The 24,717-nt window shown below is 33.9% G+C and overlaps 1 protein-coding gene across 13 annotated transcripts in view; it reads left to right on the top strand.

Moving 5' to 3' along the window:
• LOC144445939 (uncharacterized) overlaps positions 1-24,717 on the top strand; it is a 287,770-nt gene that overhangs the window by 54,453 nt on the left and 208,600 nt on the right. For 11 of the 13 annotated variants that reach the window (XM_078135585.1, XM_078135584.1, XM_078135589.1 and 8 more), the window contains exons 3-6: positions 3,350-3,367; positions 5,447-5,536; positions 6,032-6,109; positions 6,362-6,454. In XM_078135585.1, the coding sequence (XP_077991711.1) occupies positions 3,350-3,367; positions 5,447-5,536; positions 6,032-6,109; positions 6,362-6,454 (279 nt within the window). The remainder of the gene's footprint in view (positions 1-3,349; positions 3,368-5,446; positions 5,537-6,031; positions 6,110-6,361; positions 6,455-24,717) is intronic. The other 2 variants (XM_078135586.1, XM_078135593.1) reach the window with 1 other exon arrangement.

Raw genomic sequence — 24,717 nt, 5'->3', positions numbered from 1 at the left:
GATACCGCAAGGTGATACAAAATGTCTGATTTTTACAAAGTTATGAAAAATTTGATGAAATTATGTAATATTACACCAATTGTGAGTCTATGACATACAACAAAAATGAAAAAAATCAAATTATTTTTAAAAAATTTTCAAGATATGGAACTACATTTCATATATATGCTCTATGTTCATTTTTTTGACAACACCAGTTATTAAAAGATACATAAGATAAACAAATTATTTTGAAAATGAAAACAATAAAAATGTTACCACGGTAATACATGATCAAGTTTTGGAGCGATGTACTAAATGTAAATGATAAGTATGAAGGAATAGAAAGTACGATAATTTCGAAAAAATTATCAACAAAAAATGTGTAATTTTTTAGTAGGACAGACAATATAGTTACTTTGGAACGGTAAATTGGAAATGAATGCGATGTTTTGATCCATCTGCTGCGAACCTTGATCACGTAATGATTTAATTATTCAGCGTTAATGTTTCTCTGAACTGTTTTTAGTAGTTCGAGGAATTTGTGTTTATTCATGAATTTGGAAAGTACGTAAGGAAGTAAGTTTTTATATGTATTTATTCAAGAAATGCTCACTTGATAGTCATAGTATGACCTAATTTGATACGTGTAAGCATTTTAATTTACATTACCAAAATCATTTTGATGTTAGTATTACTGATATTCTAAATGATTAATTATTATACATTTGTAATCAGCGTATAAATTATAATTTTTGTCACTATGAGTGTGAAAATGAAAAATATTGAAATTTTGTGTGAAAATTGAGGTTGGAAGGGTTACAGTAGATATTTTTGTGAGGTGACAAGTTTTGCTGGTTTGTAGGATGACCACATATGTTGTACAGTGAATACAAAAGAAACTAAATGGTATTTCATTTCCACCATTGTGGCAGACCTTGGTACAATATACTGGGAAATATTTCAAATGAATGTTCTCTTCATTTCATCTGGTGCCAGATGAATTTGTACGGTAAAAGTATTTTCCCCAATGAACCTTGGTACAAGAGAGTAGATAGTCTAGAAGTTTAGCAGAACCCCTTGTAAATTTGGCGGGGAACTCCAGCAGGTTTTACTTACTTCTTCATGAAATGCTGAAAAATATCTGCTTTCATAAATCATACCAACAAAAATATCAGTTGAAATGATTACTGTAAACATACAGGAACCGTGTTACAAACAAACAAACAAACAAACAAATAATTAAATATGCGTGGGTAAATGAAATATCATTTTAAACTCATGAATAACTAACTGTACATGGATACAGGCCCACTACCCATCATTGTTGGACACCACAGCCTCTTTTTAGGACATTGTTAATATTTCACAGTTTGCAGGGTCGGGGAAATAATGTCAGTTCTGGTTTTGCGAGAATGACTACCACGTGACAGATATGGGGGCACCTGTTTGTCTTTATTACCAATATAAGGACAGGACAATTTAGTATGTGCAAACAAACAAACAAACAAACAAACAAACAAACAAACAAACAAACAAACAAACAAACAAACAAACATACGACTTACATGAGTAGACAAATTATGTACCGGTATACTCTCTTCAAATTTAGTAGTATGATATAAATTATGAACCCCCGTTTATTTTGTCTGGTGTTTATTATATGTATATGGGCCATCAAGTACCTGGCAAAGTGTATTGACCTCTATGTATGATATCAGGTGATTGAAATCAGATTGAGAAAGGGAGAGACCCTAGACGACCTTTCTCATGCCCCCATTTTAAATTACTTTAACTGTTTACTTCATCACTCCTACTTTAACTCATTTACTTATTTGTATAGAAGGATTTTATTACCTGTAATATCAAAATGGTAATATTTAACAAGTAGTAGCTACTAGATATACACAAGATTGTACTTGAAATTTATGGCCAGTGTTTGTCCCACTGTTTGATGAACTAGAAGTTATATTTGTAAATTGTGCGTAGGTGTGGAGTATATTTGTGTCTAGTCTGGATGCCAACTGGTAACGATATCGTATAAGAACTAGACTAGTTTGTGTCATAAAGTAAGAATTGAAATTTGAGCTGATTCCTGTTTTTCCCAACTTGTAGTTTTTTTGAGTGCAATACAAATAATCATAGCAACTTGAAGTATTTCAGGATTTGTTGTATTTTTGTGACTGGTTAACCCTTGTTATTTTTGACTTACAATTTTATTCAATAAACTTTCTAAAATAATGCTACTGAAATTGTTGCTCTACAGCTTTGCATGTTTTATCTACATTCTTCAATTACCTGGACTAGTCCAGTGATATCTGTGACATTTGAATCTCAAGTCTCTTAGATCAGAGATGATTTGATACCAGGGGTAGCAATCATACTACATGTATTTAGACTATACATATACCTGGGCTGTCCACGATACAAAACTTTTATTTTTTTTACATTTATGCAGACATGTGTATGCATATATTATATTTGATGACAACTTTACTGCACAAAGCAGTTTCATTTGAATATAATGATGATAAGATTGTGGATATTTTGTATTAATAATGTTGTTTTGATTGCTGTGTTTGTCTTTATAAAAATGTTATTGATGATCTTGCTTTCTCACAAAATGATTTCTATGCTAAAACTTCTCTCTCCCTCTCTCCCTTTCTTGTTTGTCAAATCTGCTTTCTCCTTTCTCTGTGTGTTGTTTGAAAAAAAAAGTCACCTATGTTCTGTCTCCTTCATTATACAATGGTCTAGAAACGATTCTGTCTTTCCAAATGAAATTTGACCACTAGTTTCGTCCAGGTGCACCATGACACAGATATTGTGATACAGTAACACCAAAAGACTCCTATCTCTTTCTTTTTGTATCATTATGAGAACCATATCTTGAATTTGTCTGAACACACTTAGAAATAAAGACTATATGACATTAACATGGCATGTTGGCGTGCCCTTGTCAGCCCTCTCTTAGGTAAAGTCTAAGTGTGCCCAGAAATGGCGTATCTCAGATTATCAGAAAAAAAATTGGAAAATAAGAACAAAAGTGAAAGAAGTACCAAGAGGAAAGAAAGTTCATTTACAACTGCTGCATGTATCTTTGTAAATTGTACCTACACCCCCCCCCCCCCCACCTTATCGCTGACAACGATTTCTGAGTGACCATATAGTCAACTCCAAACTCAAAGCCTCTCCTGGCCAATCCCATTTTTCCGTAGAAAGCTGTCATTCAACTCACTGAAAAACACTGAACAGGAAAGACAGTTTTTGGTTCTAGATCACCTCTTCTCTTTTATACATGTCAATTCTTCTATCAAAAAAAAGAGAGAACTAATTCATTTCTGTATCACCTTTCTTTAAATTGCCGCAGCACTGGAAGCATGACGAGGTATGATGACAGTATTTAGGCTAATTATCTGTGCACGTTGTAGTGTTAACTGTAGCCTTGCGTATACTGCTTATTTTGCGTGTACCAAGATTCCCCATTGTATGAACTAACAGGCTGATCAATGCTGCTTTCCTAACATCTGCACTGCATCAAGTCATCATCATGTTGCTATGTTACTGTTGCCATGGTATATCATTTTGCTAGGTTACCATTGCCATGGTTTATCACCTTGCCAGGTTATTATTGCCATGGCAAATCATCTGCTACTCTTGCCATGGTATATCATTTCGCTAGGTTACCATTGCCATGGTATATCATGTTGCTAGGTTACTGTTGCCATGGCAGATGATGATGCTGATTTGTTAGGATAGTGTTACTACCCATAGCACACCTGTGTGTCCTGTATAATCATTGCCCAGACTAAATCCATCAAAAGTCAATTTTCCATTTTTCATCAGATGTCAACTGACCAAACTGACATTTTGAAACTTATCATTATCCATCAAGACTGCACATACACCATTCCAATTAATGTTCTCTATGTTGACCAATCATGTAACATGTTCCATATCACAAAGCAGCCAAACAGGGTTGACCTGAATAACTCACCGACCAATCACAGTCCTGATGGGCACACATAGTCAATGATAGCACATATCTCTGTCTATCATGTAGTTCCATTGGTTTATCACAGAACACTGCACCATCATTGACATTACCAACATATGTACATGTATATAATTTCAACTGTCAACCACATATCGTCTGCATGACACATATAGTCCTGTAGCCAATCAAATCAAAGTTTGTCAGTCATTGGCCAATCAGGATTAAGCAATCTAGCAATCACCAATCACTGCATGACATTGTTTATTGTCCTTTTAGTTTTAGCCAATCAAATCAAATCAAATCAAATCAGATCTTGTCATTCATATTTATATAGATTGGCCAATCAAGAATCAAACTGATCTACCAATCATCAACCATCTGCATGACAGTTCTCATTGTCCAATCAAAATATAAACCTGTGAAAAAAACCCTATATTTTTTGTGACACAGATCATCCAATCAAATCAAAGACAAATTTAAGAATGTCCAATCAGTAACCAGAGACAAAATTCAAAACAATCAGAAAACTGTCATTTCATATCCATATTCATTTCATGTCAGCAAAAAATGCAATGTCTGTGCATGAAATATTGGTTTCAGTAATGGTGATTGATATATAGTGGGGTGTTTGTTATTAAGGAATTGGGTACCTAGATATAGCGGGTTGTTTGGTAAGGAGTTCGGTACTACTTTTATGCAAAGAATTGACTGATGCACTTTGATTGTCACAAACTTCATTCCAACTATTTACTACAGAATAAAGTTTGTGAAATTCAAGTGTACCACAGACTAGCCTCATATGTCAGACTGCTTGGTTGTATATTGTTTGAGTCTGTACAGAGATTGTCAAATATAGTCTCAGTGATGCTCTACAGTGTTTGTTTGTATGTTTCAGTCTGTGTTCAAGATGTACAGAGACTATGACAGTGTTAAGTACAGTCTTGAGTGACGCTACACCTTTTGTCATGTTTTGGTGTACATCCAAAGATGTACATTGACTGTAAGATACAGTTTTGAGTGGAGCTCTACACCAGTGTATTGTATTGGAGTGCCTCTCACTCAGGACTGAATGTAACAGTCTAAGATATACGAATGTACTGTTATGTACATTTACAATTACATTACAACGTAGCTACAGTCCAGATTGGACCATATTGGCAAATCACATTTATCATAATGTGGAATCCACCCTACAACTTTCATGAAATGATGTATACTGTACTTACCAGTATAAGGATGTGAAATGGTTTCAAATATATCAACACATGGATTTCATTTTAGATTTGGTAATCTAGGATGGAATTAAAGTTCTGTCCAGATCTGCACCCTGTATTACACATACAGATAATACACTTGGTGTCCATGTGAGGCTAGGCATACACAAATTAACTGAATGAATGGATGTTACATTGTTGTTGAAAAGTATTGATGTTAAGTGTCTAATGTCTTGTACTGTTTTGATTATTACAGGCTCGTAAACAGATAACCGATCTCTATGAAGATTTACGAGATGGACATAACTTGGTGTCTTTACTGGAAGTGCTATCACAAGAAATCATCGTAAGTTAATATTGCTATATTCAGTTTATTGGCAAATGCAATTTCTATATTATGAAAAAAATAATTATTTTCTACAATTTTGGTAAAGAGAAGTTTTATTCATAATTTGTACAAATGTTGTCCTGGATGTAGCATTGTAATTTGATACAATATGAAAGTCATCAATAGAGGGCACTGTAACCAGTCTACATATCATATTTCTGATGGTTCCCCAAATCATCTCAAAGTTAGATAATGTGAACAAGAAATGTTCTCAAAAATAAGTCACATTGAAGAAAGAAAGTGAAACTGTAGTTCATTTGCACGGAATTCACACAATTTTTACAGCTAAGAACACCTCAAACACAAAAAGGGAACAATTAAAGTCGATGTACGTATTTTACTAAATAGTCATTGCATACAATTATTTGATTAACAGAAATTTGTTATGTACCGAAATTTTTTGGTAACATGATGCATAATTATTTTTGTTTATACTTTTTTTGTTTCAATCAGCCAAGAGAAAGAGGACGGCTTCGGTTTCATCGACTACAAAATGTACAGAATGCCCTGGACTTTCTTCGGTACAAAAAGGTAAGGAGTATCACAGATTCTTATTGGCTATGCCAAAAGGAAAAATTAGCCATGAACCAATCAGCATCACCCTTACAGAAACAACATAATGTTCTTTCTATGAATTTGCTTAGTATTATTTTGCTTTATTTTTAATAAAAAATTGTTTATGTGTTTTCCCGAATATTTTTCAATGAAAATTTTTAAGATTACTCTATTTTTTTTTTACAATTTGAATTTACTTTTGTGACCTTTCTTTATTTTGAATTTCAGATCAAACTTGTCAACATTCGTAATGATGACATAGTCGATGGTAACCCTAAGCTCACTCTCGGACTCATTTGGACCATCATCCTTCACTTCCAGGTTAGTTCAGTTGCCACGCAACAAATTGTTGCCTAGCAACATTTCATCTTTCTCCCCTTCGTCCCAGCACAGTGGCCAAACAAGAATGAGATAGCAGTATTGTTTGGGACCAGTTTTAGAACAGTGATGCATGTAAAGCTATTTTGGTAAACTTTTAATAACATGTTTCAACATGTATGCTGGTATAAAAAAGTGCTTGCGTTGGCGTAAAAATGATGTGACCCTTGATGTGAAAAATTAGTCCCGTTTTTGTTTGTCTGCATAACTTTGTACACTTGTAAAACATTTTTTCAGATAGCCATAAAAATAACATTTTATGCTGCAGCAATAAAAGTCATGAACTTTCACTATTATTTTAAATTGCTATCAAAATAGTATCATTACAAAAATTGTGTTATGCATAGGTAATTAGAATTCATGCATAAATTAGGAACTGAATGGATAAATTATAGACCTGCTTGCATAAATTAGTAGACTACATAAATTACTGGACTGTACAAAAATTAGACTAAATGCGTGAAGTGTGACTGCATGCATAAATTAGTAGAATTTGCATAAATTAGCAGACTGCATAAATTAGTTGACTTTGCATAAATTAGTAGACTCTGACTGCATAAATTACTAGATTACTATATTACATAAATTAGTAGACTAAATAAATGATGTGGGACTGCATTCATAAATTAGTAGACTTTGCATAAATTAGTAGACTGCATAAATTAGTAGACTTTGCATAAATTAGTTGACTTTGCATAAATTAGTTGACTGCATACATTAGTAGACTTTGCATAAATTAGTAGACTATATTACATACATTAGTAGACTAAATGTGTGATGTGGGACTGCATGCATAAATTAGTAGACTTTGCATAAATTAGTAGAATATATATAAATTCCACTAAATTCTTGAACTTTTGGACTGCATACATCTATATTTAGATCTATGGCACAGTTCAGTCCAAAGGGGGGTTGACATATCAACATGGTTTCTGTTAAAGCTGCACTAGCTGTAACTGGAACATGTTTTGAAACTATTTTGTCAGATTTAAAGATTTAATTACAAGATCTACACTCTGCACAGTATTGAATCACCTGTGAGTAAATATACTTGTATAGCAGTTAGTTGTCTGATTGAAATAAAAAAAAAATACCCCAGTTACAGCTAGTGTAACTTTAAATAAATTCACTGCCATTGTGACATCAGATTGTCTTTACATGAACACTGTTTCCAGGTACAGTTAGGCACAGAAAGAAAATAAAGCCCAATAACAAACACAAATAAACAAACACAAAAATAACATATACAGTATGAATTACTATCCTAGTATATGTTTGTGACCCATATCCACATTGGTGTGCAATAAGCAAGTTAATATTGACATAAAGTTTTGTTAGGTGATAGTGTTAATTTACTGCATACTTCACACAAACAAACAAATCTAATATGTAAATTAGACATGTAAGCAGTTTCTACACCCCCCTAATCCCGACCCTATAACTGAGAGTTGAGATACAGAGAGGCTAGACTACATTGCAATGCAGTGGCCATTTCACTTGAATCCATCCTGCAGACTTTTCCTAAGGATTTAATAGGAATACCAGCAGGATCAGTTTGTTTTGATGATAAACACATGGGAACAAGTCAGTAGGGAGTTCATCGCAGGATGGGGCCACTGAGGGCAGTATGGATGTTAATTCTCACTGCTTGACTATGGATGAAATACTATGCAGTGATTGGTTGGTATGGCAACTAGATCAAGTCAGGTCAACTAGAACATTCTTTCTGTGACCTCTGAATTGAAAGGTCATATGTCTTGGTGTAGTTCAGATTGTAAGAATGTCAGTACTATTACTTGTAGTAGTGTATAACAAATAACAAATGTCCGTGAAAATGATAGACAACTTTATCTGTCTAGAGACAGTGAAGAAACTTTTTGCAAAATAAAAGTCCCTTGGTTTATGAAAGAGCTCGAAATTAGTAGCAGGCTAGAACACGTTGACGACTAAATATTGTATTTAGACTACCAAATTAGATTTTGATTACCAAATTAGAACTAGTACAGGACACACATAGAATACTAAACATTGTGTCTAGACTACCAAATTAGAAGTAGTCCAGGACACATAGACTACTAAACATTGTGTCTAGACTACCAAATTAGCAGTAGTCCCGGACACATAGACTACTAAACATTGTATCTAGACTACCAAATTAGTAGTAGTACAGGACACATATAGAATACTAAACATTGTGTCTAGACTACCAAATTAGCACTAGTCCATAGTAAATCGACTACTAAACTTTGTATTTAGACTACCAAATTTATTTGGTGGTAGTCTGTTAGACCAAGGAAATCAATAGAAACCTGCCAGTGAGACGAGACAGTACTCTAGGCTTAAAATCTAACTACCAAGCATAGTAGTTCAATTCCAGCTCTGGAAAGTGTACATAAAACACAAATTTGTTATTGGAAAGAAATATTCAAAAATAGAACATGTGTACAGTACTGTCTGCTGTTAAAATTGAGGTAAAAATCATTTATGTTTATGGAAAAATAAATAAGAAGTGATTACTATTTTAAGTTAAGATAAAACAGATTCATTTGTGAGAAAATAGTTTCTGAAAGAGTGAAATTTTTAGAGGTTTTTTTTGCCAAGGATGACATAATTGAAAATATTTTTGATTCCAATGCTTTCCTAAGCCAAATTTATAGTTATTACTATTTAAGATATTAATTGGTTTTGAAATGTAAAAAGAATATTTGTTTTTTGGTAGAACTTTCCCACTCTGTGTTCAAAGCACTTTACAATTATTACCCCGGGTATGGACCTATAATGACAAAATGGCCCTTTATACTTCTCAACTCCTGGGGAGCATACAATCCATTGCAGCCTTTATAAGCAACTAGGATTAAAGCATTCACATTGCAACCTCTATCCTATTAGGTCCCCAAATATACGGTTGGGTTGATTGAGCCACAATCCTGGTTTAAATCTTGCCCAAGGACTTTAGCCGTTCAGAAACGAATGGCAGCGGTGAAGCTAGTTTGAACGGTCCAGTCGTTAGTTCGTTTATGTATCCACTCGCTACCTACATTGGCAAGCATACATAAGTAGAAACCGTGACTGGATTGTTCAGGCAATGGTGAAGCTCTATTCTACAGATTCAAAGCCAGCCACTCTAACCATTTGACCATCACAACTCCATGTAAAAATGTAGAAGAAATAAATAAATCAGTGTGTATGCACACATCACATACATCAAAAAACATTTCACTGTAGACATCTCAACGTCTGATCTTTGTGTCTGTAAACTGATAGTCTGATAACAAGTGATTAAATAAATCAAACAAGATCTCTGACATTTGAGAATAGTGATGATATCTGACAACCAATCTCATACGTCATAAACTATAGTTCAGAGAAAATAAAAGATCTTTCCCTTTCTCCCTATACGGTATTATGGCAATTGCCGACTAAATTTTACAAATTCTCTCTAGTCTCGTATTTTTTGTGTTCAAAAATCTTCCTAAAAGAACACCCCATCGATAGAATTTTTTTTTTTTTTTTTTTTTTTTTTTTGGGGGGGGGGGGGGGGGGACAATGATGCATTTTAGTAGGTACTTGTCGAATAGCAAGTTCTTGATTTTGACCCCCACCACAGTCTTTGTTGGTATTGAAGACTTCCAAATAACTAGAACAAACAGTGGCATATTATACTAGAGTTTCTCATAAAGTTTAATTGAGCTATAAAAGTACTGCTTGTGTGTAATGTTGAATAGATAATGTCTACTGTAAATACTGGTAAGTCTATCATGTTTTGGTGAAAGGTTTTTGTGTGGCTTAATCTTGACCAAAAATTCTGTCAGATTTTTTTGAAGACTCTCCTAAAGAGTATTGTTACATAAAAGACATGCAAGACAGAATAAACGTGTCCAGTTTTCCCGCCTTTTCTGCCACAAGGATTTTAAAACTTGAAAATTACTGGAGATTAGTCATTTGCTGGAGTGTATATACCTACCCTTGTGTTACCAGGACAATATTCATGATCAACCCAGTGAAGGTTCAAGGCTAATTTTTAGGGGTTTGCTTAAACATTCTGTACAGCAGTCCTAGTGTAGAACTTGACAAATCTGTTTCTGTATGTGTATAAATATGTTGAATGACCAGATAACTGGTACGTGATCGACAGATAGAGAAGGCATTTAATCGTGGTGGATAGATGGCCTTGAAGGCATCCACAATCTTCAAGATTGTTCCAGTCTTGTTTCTTGGTGCTAGAAATGGTTGTATAATGAGAAAACTACCGATACTGTTTGTAACAATGCTACAGTTGATAGGCATATTCTCTGAAAAAACCCCCCACTTCTTTGCTGCAGGCTCGTTTGTACCTGAATCAATAAATGCTAAACTCAAAAGTTGGCGGCATACACCTATTGTACAGACTAGTCAGTGAAAGTAACGTGACTGAACATAATGTTGGCTGTCCAATGTATAAAAAGGATGGGGGGGGGGGGGGGGGGGGAATGAATGGATGAGAGAGAAACAGAAAAAATTCGAAAGTAGAATTCTCACTTTGGAAAGCGATAATAGGATAATAACTCCCTTTCAGTATTTAATACCCCGTAGTGGAGATAAATAAGTAAAGTATGAGAGGAAACATGATAAGGTGTATAGCTATTGGTATGTCAGTCTAGTGAGATGAGAGTAAGAGGAAAATGAAATCAAAAACCAAACCAAACACGTTTACGGAATAACTATAGATACATAAACATACTTACGCAACAGGTGCTAAGTATCAACTCACAAGTTAAATCATTTAGATTTCTGGTCAAATTTTTGTCATCAAATCAAGCTGCTATGTACTACCACTGTTTGTCTACAAATATCTGTCTTTACAGCTTAAGACACCTAATCCCTTGTGCAACTTTCTCTTTCTTTGAAACACTAATAAACAGTTTCTCCATCTGCCATTCTCCAAAGATGGATTTATTTAGAAATTTGATCCGTGCAGGCAACCTCACTCGGAAGGTTGCCATTGCTACATGTGTGAAGGTCCTAGAAGGGGGTGACACAGGAAGCTGAGATTTCCAGCCCGAGGAATATGTCAATTGTTGTGCACTGTGTGCTGTTTTAAAGGGTTGGTGATGTGAGGCGAAATTAGGGCCTGTGTTATGTAATTAGAGGGAGAGAATTTGAAAGCTGTTATGCTGATGGGACGTGGACATCCCCTCTGGGCCTCTACGATAGGGAGGTTGTAGATCTTTGATAACTACACTGTACTGAGTGAGTTTAAAAGTCCAATTGGCCAGTTAGTGGGGGAAATCCACATGGTGAAAAGTTTGTGGAGGTTGTGGTGATGAATACTAACAATGGAGGATTACCGACCGATGTCCACTGTGGACCTAAATACTATGGTGAGTGTTCACACCAACAGCAACTAGTAAAAGTATCTCTGTAAGGTGATAAGTGTCACTGACAAATATTCAAGTTATTGAGATGTGAACCAGTGTTTATAGAAATCAAGAATGCTATTTCAGTCGATCTTTCTATCTAGTGCCCTGCTACTCGCATCATCAGTGATACTTATAACAGTTTTTCAGATGTTCAAACTTTACCCCAACAAAGATGACCTCGGTACTATAGATACTGAATAATGTAGGAATTTATAGCAACAACTTTGTTTATCTTATCGTGGCCAACCCAGATGTGGTGGCAAGTTGAAATGTTATCACTTGGTCATGGCTTTGCATAGGTTTTCCAGTCCTCCATGTTCAAGTTCAATGCATAAAAATGTCAAAAAAGATAAAATTATGCAAATTAAAAGCACATTTTTCTTTAAAATCTTATTCGAGAAACTGATTGTAATATATTATTTATTGTAGTTTGGAAGTTTTCACAAGTTTCAGTGCGGAGATAAAATTGGAAAATTTGTGGAAATTGCAAACCCACATTGAAGCCATCATTACTTTCCTTAGGATTTTAAGTTCACAGGTTTTGAAAGCACTGGGGAACTTATAAATGTCAACTTATTTGAAAAAGATATCATCTAAATTGTCTAATTTTGTGATAAAAATTTTAAAAAGTTGAAAAAGCAAGAGTTTCTTTTCAGAGAAAATTTGACGGAATTGTGTACTTGATTACCAAGTTAGTAGAAGTCAGTCTAATTAAAGTATAATATTGCAAGTTTAATATTTTAATTGGGGTCATGTAATTGACATTGACTTTACTAGAATAGTTGGGTATTTTGTTTCACGACAAGTATACAGTACAATATCATATGATAGATAATCTCCCAAAATAACACATAGTGGTGTTGAGAAGTAGCTTGTCAACATATTTTGAACAGCTCAGTACGACAAACGGAAAGTGTAAACCACATATCAAGTATCGACAAACGCAGTCTGAAAATATCACATCTAGAATACCAGTTTGAAATGAGTCACCCTACAACAGTATTATCATGGCAAACACAGATAGGAAACCCCACTTACCGTCTCTCTCCAGGCTTTCCTTCATTCTAGAACTTCCTTTGCAATGGGTTAATCTAGCACACTGGAACTTTTCCACAAACTCGGTCAAAATCGTCGCACATCTCAGAGCTCGATAAAATCTTGCTATGAAAGTTATCCCACTTGGCACAAATAACACGTCGATGTCCTTACGATAGTCCCGGGGTTCTTCTTGGTTGTAAAATATCCCACCCTGGATAAGTAGAACGGACATTGTTGTTATCTGACAAGTATTTGCTTGGAGATCAGTTTCCCCTTTCTGATGATGTCACAGTTTCCAAATTAGGCATCACCAAGGTTGGGTTCCATACATGTACTTTTGAAGTTTCTCACTATCTCTAGCATATGCATTGGGTGGTCAAAATGCCAATTTTTTCTTTTTTCCCCACTTTTTTTAGTTCATTTGTCGTATTAATACTAGTAGTCTTATTTTTGAAGTTTCTCACTGCTTCTGATGTAGTTTGGGTGGTGAAAATGTGATATTTTTTTTCATTTCCCTCCACACTTTTGAATTCATTTGTCATATCAATACTAGTGGTCTTGATTTTGGAAGTTTCTCACTGTCTCCGGTATAGTTTTGATGGTTGAAATGTGACGTTTTCTTTTTTTCTTCTTCATATTTGTGAGAAATTATGAAATTTGACATAATAATGCTAGTACCCACAGTAGTGATACTATTTGAAGTCTTTCACTATCTTTGCTATAGTTTGGGTGGTCAAATTTTGAATTTTTTTCTTTTTCACTTTTTAGTGTGCATTTGGTGAAATTATACTATTAGCATTATGAAATATTTTTAGCCACAAAAACTCTTGTAGGTGTAACTACAGAGTATGAACTCAGCATTGTTTTGTTACCTTGTTGAGGGCAACACAAAAATTACAAGAGCGCTCAACACCCCTGTACCCATGAGGGCTTGGAACCCTTGTTACCATGTTCAGAGAGAGCACACTCATTACTTTGTTTGGGGGCAACACTGGAAAATGTCCTGAAACACAATTTTTAAGTAGGTCTTTAGATTCTAGTCACCCAGACTCTTTTGATTGACTTTCCTTTGTAATGTAGGTAACCTGTAGGGTGATGCATACATTTACATCTATTGAGACCTATGGGGAAATGATTGTTTGTGTTGGTATCTTCAGGTGAGGGGAGAGTTTTGTTGTGGTTTGGTTTGTTTTGGTCTTTTCAAGTAAGGAGAGTTTTGTTGTGGTTTTGTTCAGATGAAGAGTTTGGTAGTATTTTGTTCACCAGACAAGAGTTTTGTTCTAGTTTGTTTATAGGAGGAGATTTTGTTGTGTTTTGTTCAAGGGAAGAGAGTTTGATTGTTCTGACTGTTTATCAAACCAAGGTAACTTTTATTATGACATCATCCTGTACATGTATATCATCCAGCCCAGGGGTAGATTGAGGCTATTCAAGTCAACCCAGGGGTAGATTGATTCTATTCAAGTCAGCCCAGGGATAGATTGAAGCTATTCAAACCTCTGGTCAAGAATTGGTGTACGCATTATCAGCATTTCAATGTGTAACCACTGTCTCAAGTGGTGTTTTTTGTACTTGTTCACTGCAGGTGATGTCATTGTGTTGACAAATAGGTACACAATTCAAAATAGATACCAGAAAAGTAAACTGCATATTTTACACACTTGTCGTTTCAAAAATGTTGTGGTCAGACGAACACCAAACTTTAGTGAGTCTCAAGAAATTGCTGCGTGTCAATAGCATGTCAAATTTGGGGGTTACCCAAGATGTGATATGTATTATAGTATACACATACATACATACATACATACATACATACATACACACACACACACACATACATACATACATACATACATACATACATACATACATACATGTACAAGCAGTGTGCCCTCTAGTGATAGCCAAATTTTGAGTCAAAATGATAAAAACTGGCATTTCTTGTGAGTTAAGAGATAGGAGAACAACAAATTTTGATGCATCACTAGAAATTGTGTGTGTCAGTGGCATGTCAAATTGGTTTAGAGGGCACACTGGTCACCACATAGTAAGAGATAGGAGAACACCAAATTTTGGTGTGTCACTAGAAATTGTCTGTCAGTGGCACGTCAAATTGGCTTTATTTAATAGAGGATATACTGCATACAAAGACTACACTGTTGGCCATAAACTTAGAGGAATCATAATATTTTCTCTATACATAGGAAGCTGCACCTCCTACCTCATGAAATAATGTATGGGCTGACATGTTGAAATATTGATTCTGAGTTTGACTTTGTCAATCCCTCATTTTCATTAGACTACACCTATAGCTATATACATGTAGTGGGGAGGGAGGGGGAGGGGCAGGAGAGGGGTAGGGGCACCTACCTCACTTTAAAACAATGCTAAGAAACCAAATTAATACAAACTGTATCAGGGGTAAACAGGAATGGTGTGTATACATTCATTGTTGTGTGATTTGTCTTTAGCACCAACAGCAGGTGATTAACTTGTATAGCCCTCCTGTGTTGTGTCTAGGAACTGTGACTTACTGAGGTTACAATTCTTCTAATTAGTCTTAATTATCTAGCCATGTAATTGATGGTAATGAGCATTTGTATTGGGATGAGTGAGTGAGTGAATGAATGGACACCTGAGTGGTGGAGGATTAGTGAACCATAAGTGTTTTGTTGACATCATGCTTGTAATGTTGTCTGTACAAATACAGTCAATGGTGTATTGTCTACATGTTGATGATAGGTGTTACAATTATGCTACAGAACTGTACAAACTGTTTGACTATAGCCTAGGTACAACACGTTGAGTAAACAGAGTCAGGTAATTAAGTAAGTAAGCAGCAGTGTGTCTAGCCATAACGGGGAATAGCGTTGCATCATTCATAACCTGTTGATGAATAGTCTTGCTTTACTGCCAGACTTTGTGACATTGTCTTTCTGTAAAGTGCACAAACTATATCACCCCCTCCCCCTCCCCTCCCCTCCCCTTCCCCTCCCCCTCCAGGTGGCAAAGCCATGAGACACGAGTGACTTGATCATTAGCTTGCAGGTACGAGATAAAATTTTGTGTTCAAAACCTCTCCTAAATTAATTTGGTGAAATTAAATTTGAGGGGAAACAGGCATTTGTGGCAATATTTGTTTTTCTATGGGTTTTTTAAAAACCCAGGTTTGTAGTATAGCTTTGCAATGTGATTTATAGAAAAGGTAAACACAGATGCATTTGAGTTTTTAACTAATTATAAAAAAACCCCAACACATTCAGGTAAAGGGGTTTGAAGGATTCAGTGATAGAAGATTAAATCAAGTTGTAATTTTGAATTTTTTTATTTCCATAAATATATTCATAATTCTATATTATATATACAATTATAATCATAATGAAGTTATTAATACTGTCTTGATCAGTGAATAATCCTTAAATTTATTTTCTTAGAAATGAATTTCAGTAAACAAGGCTTAATATTTAGTTTGTTGTATCATAATGGAAGGAACAGATGAAAGGAAATCTGATAGCAAATGTAGATATTGTTAGCTGATATTTAGGAATACGTATGAATTCTGACAAACCATAAATATGTTGTGATGTCGTTTGGCAAATTACTTACTAAAGTGATTTTGTTATGATTTTAAAGTTGACATTGAGGAATATACATTTATGAAATCTGATAAAACATAGTGTGTGATAAATGAAAATTTGTGTGTGGTATGACGTCGTTTGACAAATTATTTATGTAAGTGATTTTAGTCAGATTGTAAGTTGACATTTAGGAATACACTGTGATGTACACTTGTACAAATTCAGACAAAACATGGCGTGTATTGATGATGTAATTTGATAAAATTACTTATTGAAATGATTTTAGTCAGATTGTAAGTTGACAAATACACTTGTATGAATTAATTCTCACACAAAAACATGGTGTGTACTGATGATGTAATTTGATAAAATTACTTACTAGAATGATTTTAGTCAGATTGTAAGTTGACAATAAAGAATACACTTGTATGAATTCTTACAAAAAACAAAAAAACGTGGTGTATGTTTATGATGTCATTTGACCTGAATATTAAAGTGGGTTAAGCAAGGTCACAACAGAGATGCGTGTGAGTTAGTCAACCAGAAAGGTGAGAGGTCTACCTAGCTACCTGATTATAATTCTAAAGAAAAACCACCTAGCTTGGTTAACATAATACAACTTAATCATATAACGCTTTTCAATACCTTCCTTTGTGTTGATGTAATTGTATTGTACTTATTTTCAACTCTAGCATCGTGTATATGAAAGAACCTGTATATGAATGGGTAGATATTAGATTAATATCATAATGTTTGCAATGTAGCTATTTTAAAAGTAGCAGGTTAAAGAGGAAAAGTAGGCAGTAAATTTCAGTGTGCCTTCCAATGATAGCCAAATTTTGTTGTTTGTTGTGAGTCAAAATGAGAAAAACTGGCATTTCTTGTGAGTTACCACACAGTAAGAGATAGGGGAACACCAAATTTTGGTGCGTCACTAGAAATTGTGTGCGTCAGTGGCACGTCAAATTAGCTAATAGAGGGCACACTGGTGGTAATACCTATTTGCGAGACCCATGAATATGTTCAACAATGGACGTACATGTATAGTGGTTTCATGAAACAAAGAATTTTAAAACTGTTACACAAATTCCTGAAACAGTAGTCGACAGAAAACTGCAGGGTAGCCAGTTTTTTTTGTGTGTGTGTGGAATACAAACCCTTATCTACATCTCTGTATACATCTGTTCTGTGGAACAAACACTGATATCTAAAAAATGATAACCTAAAAAATATTTTGTCAGTAGATTTGTCAGAATTATATTGTCAAAGTGAAAATAACAACAATCATAAGTTTTATGGACGACCATCCTAGAAAATTGAAAAAATGTACTTTTTGTTTTTTGTGAGATTTTTCTGTCACTAGTTAGTAGTTGCCTATACTATTAAATTTGATTTAAAACAAAGGAATATGCTGTTTTATTAATATTATAAATATATTTAAATATACATAAATATTGAAAAGATATAAATGCATAATATTATCCATATCAAATATCACAAGAGTTGATACGGTTGTTAGGGAACATCAAACGACTGCCTTTTTTTATATTGCAATATTTGATCGAGTCGAGTGCAGAGTTCATTCATCTGTTTCCTTTGTACTATGAAAATACGTTTCCTGTTACTTTGTAGCAATTTTCCACACTCCATTAAAAGTTGGTTTCAAAAATGATTATACAGTGTTTTTAATACGAGCGAAAGTTATGAAATAGTTAAGTAATATAATATTATAATTTCTTGATGAATATGAAAGTATAAAGAACTTTCCTTTGTTTAGTTTTTTTTGGGTTATGAATCATAACTTTGTTGTTTTCCGTCGTGCTCATTTCCTTAGTTGTCTTCTTATTATAAATGTTCTGATTGCGTTGAAAAGTAATATCCAATTGGCCATTAAGATGATTGATTGATGAAAATATAAACTGTTCCTCCATATTAAAGTGTACACTGGGCCTCTCAGGTTGGGTTTTCTCACCGCTATGTGTGACATTTAAAATGAGGTCCCCAATGTTCATAATATACATGTACACAGATAAGTATGTCAGATATCTCGTGGATGCAAACACACTCCAGTCTCCAAGATGGCTGCCATCATCAGACTTTTACCAGGATCAATTTGTTGTGTGTTCAGTCCCTAGCATGTTGATTTCTCTCACGTCGTACATTTCCCATGATTGGACTAGGTCCTACCATTTCTTGCCGATTTTGTGGAAACTCTGCGTAATTTGGTCGACATGGGTGCCAAGTTGTGTGGGTGCATGCGACCACAATCAGAAGACACTTTCCATGCTTCTGTGTCGGGGATCTATAGCCGACCTCTCAGTCGGTCTGCCAGCCGTGCCAGTCGTCTCTCACATGGAAGTCAGCGACAGCCCATCCTTGCCGAGCAGGAAAGCTCTGAGAATGTGGGTCTTTGTCTTTCATTTAAATTTCACAATAGCATTGTATTCTGTTTCCAGTCTCAAGGTTATCATAATTTGTATGTCGACTCTCAGAGCAGACGCATTGTATACTATTTGTACATGTATATCACTTCTTTGAGCTTAAAATGACAAATTTTAATCGTAATATTTTTTGGTGCATATTAAAATAATATCAGTTGTAAGATCTTTTTTTTTCGTCGTTTTATGCTGATTTTTAGAAAACAAGATAATATTTATATTTTAAATCAGATTTTCTTTGTGCTTTAACTTGGGGTTCTAAAACCTAGTCAAACAACTGATAGATCTATATGTCTGATTTTGAAGCAGAAACTTGACAGATTTCTTAAATTGCGTGATTGAATGTATCTGGTAAAATAGTGTCTAATTGTAGTAGTTGTTTGTATATATAAATTTCATCCCTAACTGTTTAGTCTCACACTGTGCCTGTGACAGAAAGTAAGTTGACTAGGTCACAGATTACGCAGAGGTCATCCACTTCCCTGCTGAACACTTTTACTGCAGACAAAAATGTTTTCAAATTTTCCTGCAGATTTTCAACTTCTTGTTTAAAATTAATTCTTTTAAGCCAAAAAAATAAATGCAAAAGTAATTTTGTAATATATTTTTTCTTTGATATCTACCGATGAGTAAGTTGTGTTTGCCAGTCGTAATTTTGCTGTAATAATTTAGTTGTCAGAATTGTTTGCATGTGCTCCACATTTGTAACATGAATGAGAAATTGAACCTAAAGTTTCCCTTTCTCAGGTACTAGTGAATCGTGGCAAAAATGATGAGAATGTGAAAAATACCAACAGTAACAAAGATAAATTGTCAATGTTGTTGTTCTTTCTGGTAACATGAGCAGAGAATTATCAAAACTTTGTCACTGTCCCCATGGTCTTGTCAGTTAATCGTAACAAAAAATACAAATAGCCACAGATATTGACAACTGCACAGAAAAAGTAACGTCGGGTAGAATTATGAATAAAAATATCGAATGAAAGTAAAAAATAGTTTACAAAAAAAAATCCCAAAGAAACCAGAAAAAACAAACCAAAACCGGAAAACCCAGAAATTTTGACTATATTTTCGGTTTCACTATGAATGTAAAATCCGTGAATGTGTTCTCTATCAAAATATTTACAGGACATGTTCTTCAACCAGTTTCGGAGAAAGACATTAATACTGAATAATTAAATCGTCGTTTTATCAAAATCCATAGTAGATGGGTCGAAACGTTGCATTCATTTCAAATTTATCATTCCATTTTACTGTCCAATATTTATAGGACTTTGAATATTTCATAATCTACGATTATTAGTTTTACTAAATGATGCATATTCTACATATAAAGCTACTTAGAGTTTCATGAGCCATCCAGAGTCTGCTCACCAATCTGTCTTAACTTAAACAATCATTTGGCAACCGCTCAAGACAATTCTAATATTTCACATGTTGACCATTTTGTCATCATCCCTGTCAAACATTTTGACATGTGTAAGTTTACATAAAGGTCATTGAAAGCACAAGTGTTTCATAGCATACATACAGTAAGATGTTCATGCATTTTTTTAGACAAAATATTTTGATGAATTTTTTTTTGGAAATATTATTTGAGAATGTAAACAAATTTTTTATACACATACAGTAAGATATTCATTTCATTTTTTACTAGAACTCATATTTTTTAGACAAAAGATTTTGATGAATTTTATTTTGAAATATTTTTGATGAATTTTATTTTGAAAAATTTATTTGAGAATATAAACAAATGTTTCATACACATACATATACTATAAAATATTCTTTTCATTTTTAATAGAAATCATACATTTTACTATTTTTAGACAATTTTTTTTAATGAATTTTATTTTGAAAGTATTTTTTGGGTATGTAAACAAAAGTGTTCCTAAAATTTAGCGGAGGTAAGGATACTTCAAGAATTTTTTTGTCATGATTTCCTGATGAGAATGACTTGTCGGCAAATAAAACAGAATTTTGAAAGGCTTTCAATCATATTTTGACCAAAAATTGGTTGATTTTTTCTGTGACAAAAATTATAGACAGTTTCCAGTAGTGAAAGCTACTGTAATGTAAAGATCAAATTTCTTTTAGTTTTGAAATCACTCTCCACGTGTTTCGTTATTAATACTGTCTGGGGTCAACGACCCTGCTTTGATACAGTACACAATGCAAACATTCATATACCAAGTTGAAATTTTGTGTTTATCATTACATTATTCTTTTAGAAATATTTGACAAAATGTCATATATTTCAGAAATATGATATTTAAAAAAAAAATGAATGAATTAAAATATTCTGCAGACTAGGAAAATCAGGAGACAGGAAAATCAGACTCGGTGACTCAGTGCTACTTAAAGAATACATATACTGTGTAATTTTGTTTGGATTACTGAAAATGCTTCAGGAAATGTATGATTCTAGAATTGAGTGAAAAATTGAGAGGGTCTTATTAATAGTAATGGGAAAGTTAAGTTAATATTGTCATCTTTTCAGTCGGTTGCATTTACTAATGTAATATGTGAAAGTAAATATTACAAAAGCTATTTCATACTTGAAATAATAGCAATAGATTTATCCTCAAGGAGTGCAGTAAATTTGTATTTGAATTTGAGGTCATTATGTATGAACCTACAATGTGAAATTAGGAAAAACTAATGGTATAAAATTTGTTTTTAGTGAAATTTTTTCATGATAGTGAATTTCTTTTGTACTCATACTACATGAGTCATCATAATTTATGAATATAGATCAAAATTATGACAAAGATGTCATAAAATTGATGATTTTTATGATAAATTTGGTTTACTATTGTAGATAAAGTAGTCTGCCATTTTCTGTCAGAAATTGATACTGACTGGTTTATTTGTTGGCATCAAAAGCAGATGTTTCCTCCTGTTAGCATATCAAAACCATGAGTCAGGTCACTTTTTCTAGCATGGAAAGACAGGTGTAGAAAGAAGTCTAGATGTATACTAAAGAATGCTTTTAAGATGTTTCCGTTAGATGTCGTTTTATTTATATCGCCTTCCCCACTGGGTGTATTCTTGTTGACGTACAATAAAGTCAACAAGGCAGTACTGATCACATCTCTGGTGATTAAAAATAGTCTCCATTTTGATCTTTCACTCCAACTTTCTAAAAACATGAATGGAATATTCTTACTTTGACATGGTCAGTGTTTTTATGAATAATAATTTGATGTTTGATAACTTGTATTTCAAATTCTCCGGAAGATGATGTTGTGAATGATAAGGTCAGAGTTTGAAACCAGTGAACTGTAAATAATGTGAGACAGAATTTACTGTCAGCAGAAATTGAACCATGGTTTATTTTTATACCGATATAGTAATGTATCCTGTTCTAGAATCTTTCCATTGATGTTGAGGTCTTCAGTCACAAAATAAATTGTCTCCGTAAACACTTTGATTAGATTGTTTCTCAGTCAGCTTCAATTCTTAACTTATTCTTAATTTTCAGTAAATTCAAAGAAATTTCTAAAATTCAGCATATTGAAATTTAACTTTTTCTTAAAATATGTTCAATTTTCCTGTAGTTTTAGAATTTGTTGTTTTCAGAGTTGCATCTTTTTAGTGGAAACTGTTAAAAGACATTTTGTGGCATTATGAAAGTTATAGAAGTCACTTAATGAAATTAATTGACATTAATTGAGTGAAAACCCACTTTATAACTAAACCCCAACATGGCTTCTCATATTGTCCTGCCATGACCTTTGACCTCAAAGAAAACTAATTTTTGGTCTTTTAATTAATAAAAGGACTTTACTTGAAAAAAAGATCTAAATTGAAAAGAACTAGTTAAATCAACAAATTTGAGAATATTGTGTAAAACTAGAAGTTTTAAAAGATTTCACAAGCATTGCTTGCCTTTAAATGATGCTGTCAGTCTGTATGTATATTACATGTAATCTGTTGTGGCAGATGTTGAAATAGGATTTGATGAGATAGGCAGCCCTCTGATTGTTTACACAGCACGGTCTCCAGTTTTTATAGATCTTATCAATAAAATTAGTCTGTCGCCAACTGTGCTATTTTCACTGACTTTATCATTCACCATGTGGACTTTTAGTTTCCTGATTTTATATGTACATGTAGTTGGATATGACCTATTGAAACTAATATAGAACACATAGCAGTCAAAAGATATCAACACTATTTACATTAATGACACACACACACATACACCCACCCACTCACATACACACACACACACACACACACACACACACACACACACACACACACACACACACCCACCCACTCACATACACACACTGACATACATGCATATACACAACCACGCACATACATGTACATACAAGTACATGCATATATATGTATGTGCGTACATACATACATACATACATACATACATACATACATACATACATACATACATACATACATACATACATACATACATACATACATACATACATACAAGCATGCATACACACACACACACTCACACACACACACACATACATACATACATGCATGCATGCATGCATGCATACAGACAGACAGACAGACAGACAGACAGACATACCGTACATACATACATACATACATACACATACATGGGCGTGTATATACAAAAAAAAACATATGTGGTGGAAAATACTCACTTATTAACAGGTAATGAGTTATGGATTTCAAATTTATAAACACCCGTACCCCTACCACTACCAGAGACTCAAGTACCAAATACACATGCCATAAATATTAAAATAGCTATATACATACACATACTTGTAGTAGTACATATGCACACAGACTTGGTGACTCAGACAGACACACAGACACACACGCACACACACACACACACACACACACACACACACACACACACACACACACACACTACTCATACATGTACAGTGTAAATACCCTTTCTTCCTAGTTGAGTCGTAAAATTTACTCTAACTCAGGGTAGACAGGAAACAACGATAGCTGATTTCCACCTGGGTACTAGGTGATCTTAACTCATTGTGGTTATAACCTTCTATTTTCAAAAAACCAACATTTTAATTTCAAACATCAAATGGTCCGTAGATAGAATGCATGTTAACCCAGTTTTCATTATCAAAGACCACTGCACTTTGATTATTAGATACGAAAATTATAACTTTGTGATTTGATTAATGTACTTTTTACATGTAGATATGTTCAAGAATACTTTGATAAATATTATTGCTTTGAAAGGCTGATTTATCAAATTAGTTAGCTATTGAACATAAAATGATATTAATATGATTTGGTGTACACAGTTATATTTGGTACTTGAGTCTCTGGTAGTGGTAGGGGTACGGGTGTTTATAAATTTGAAATCCATAACTCATTACCTGTTAATAAGTGAGTATTTTCCCCCACATATGTTTTTTTTTGTATCGACATCTGCATGGTCCCAATTCAAATCCATAAATGCTTGTTAAGAACATAGTACTGCTATATCAGTACGTGCAGTCCCTGAAAAAATTACATCATTGCAGTACCATACATTTGGATGGAAACACACTACAACTGTAACTGCATTGTTGTGAAACTACAAGCTTCCTTGCGCCATGTTAGAATTCGTGATAACTGTTTTCCACTTTATCAGTGGAAAAATACTATTAGGCTTGCGACAATGCTGTAGCTGCATTTGTCCATGTTGGCCGCAAAATGCAAGTATACGACTGGAACTATGATGCGATTTCAGTTTTGAAAGCTTTGATGGTTTACTTTGT

The sequence above is a fragment of the Glandiceps talaboti genome, chromosome 14 (genome assembly GCF_964340395.1).
Source record: "Glandiceps talaboti chromosome 14, keGlaTala1.1, whole genome shotgun sequence".
In the NCBI taxonomy this organism is placed as follows: Eukaryota; Metazoa; Hemichordata; class Enteropneusta; family Spengelidae; genus Glandiceps; species Glandiceps talaboti.
Note: the sequence above shows the minus strand (reverse complement) of the source record. Positions and strands in the feature narration are given on the sequence as shown.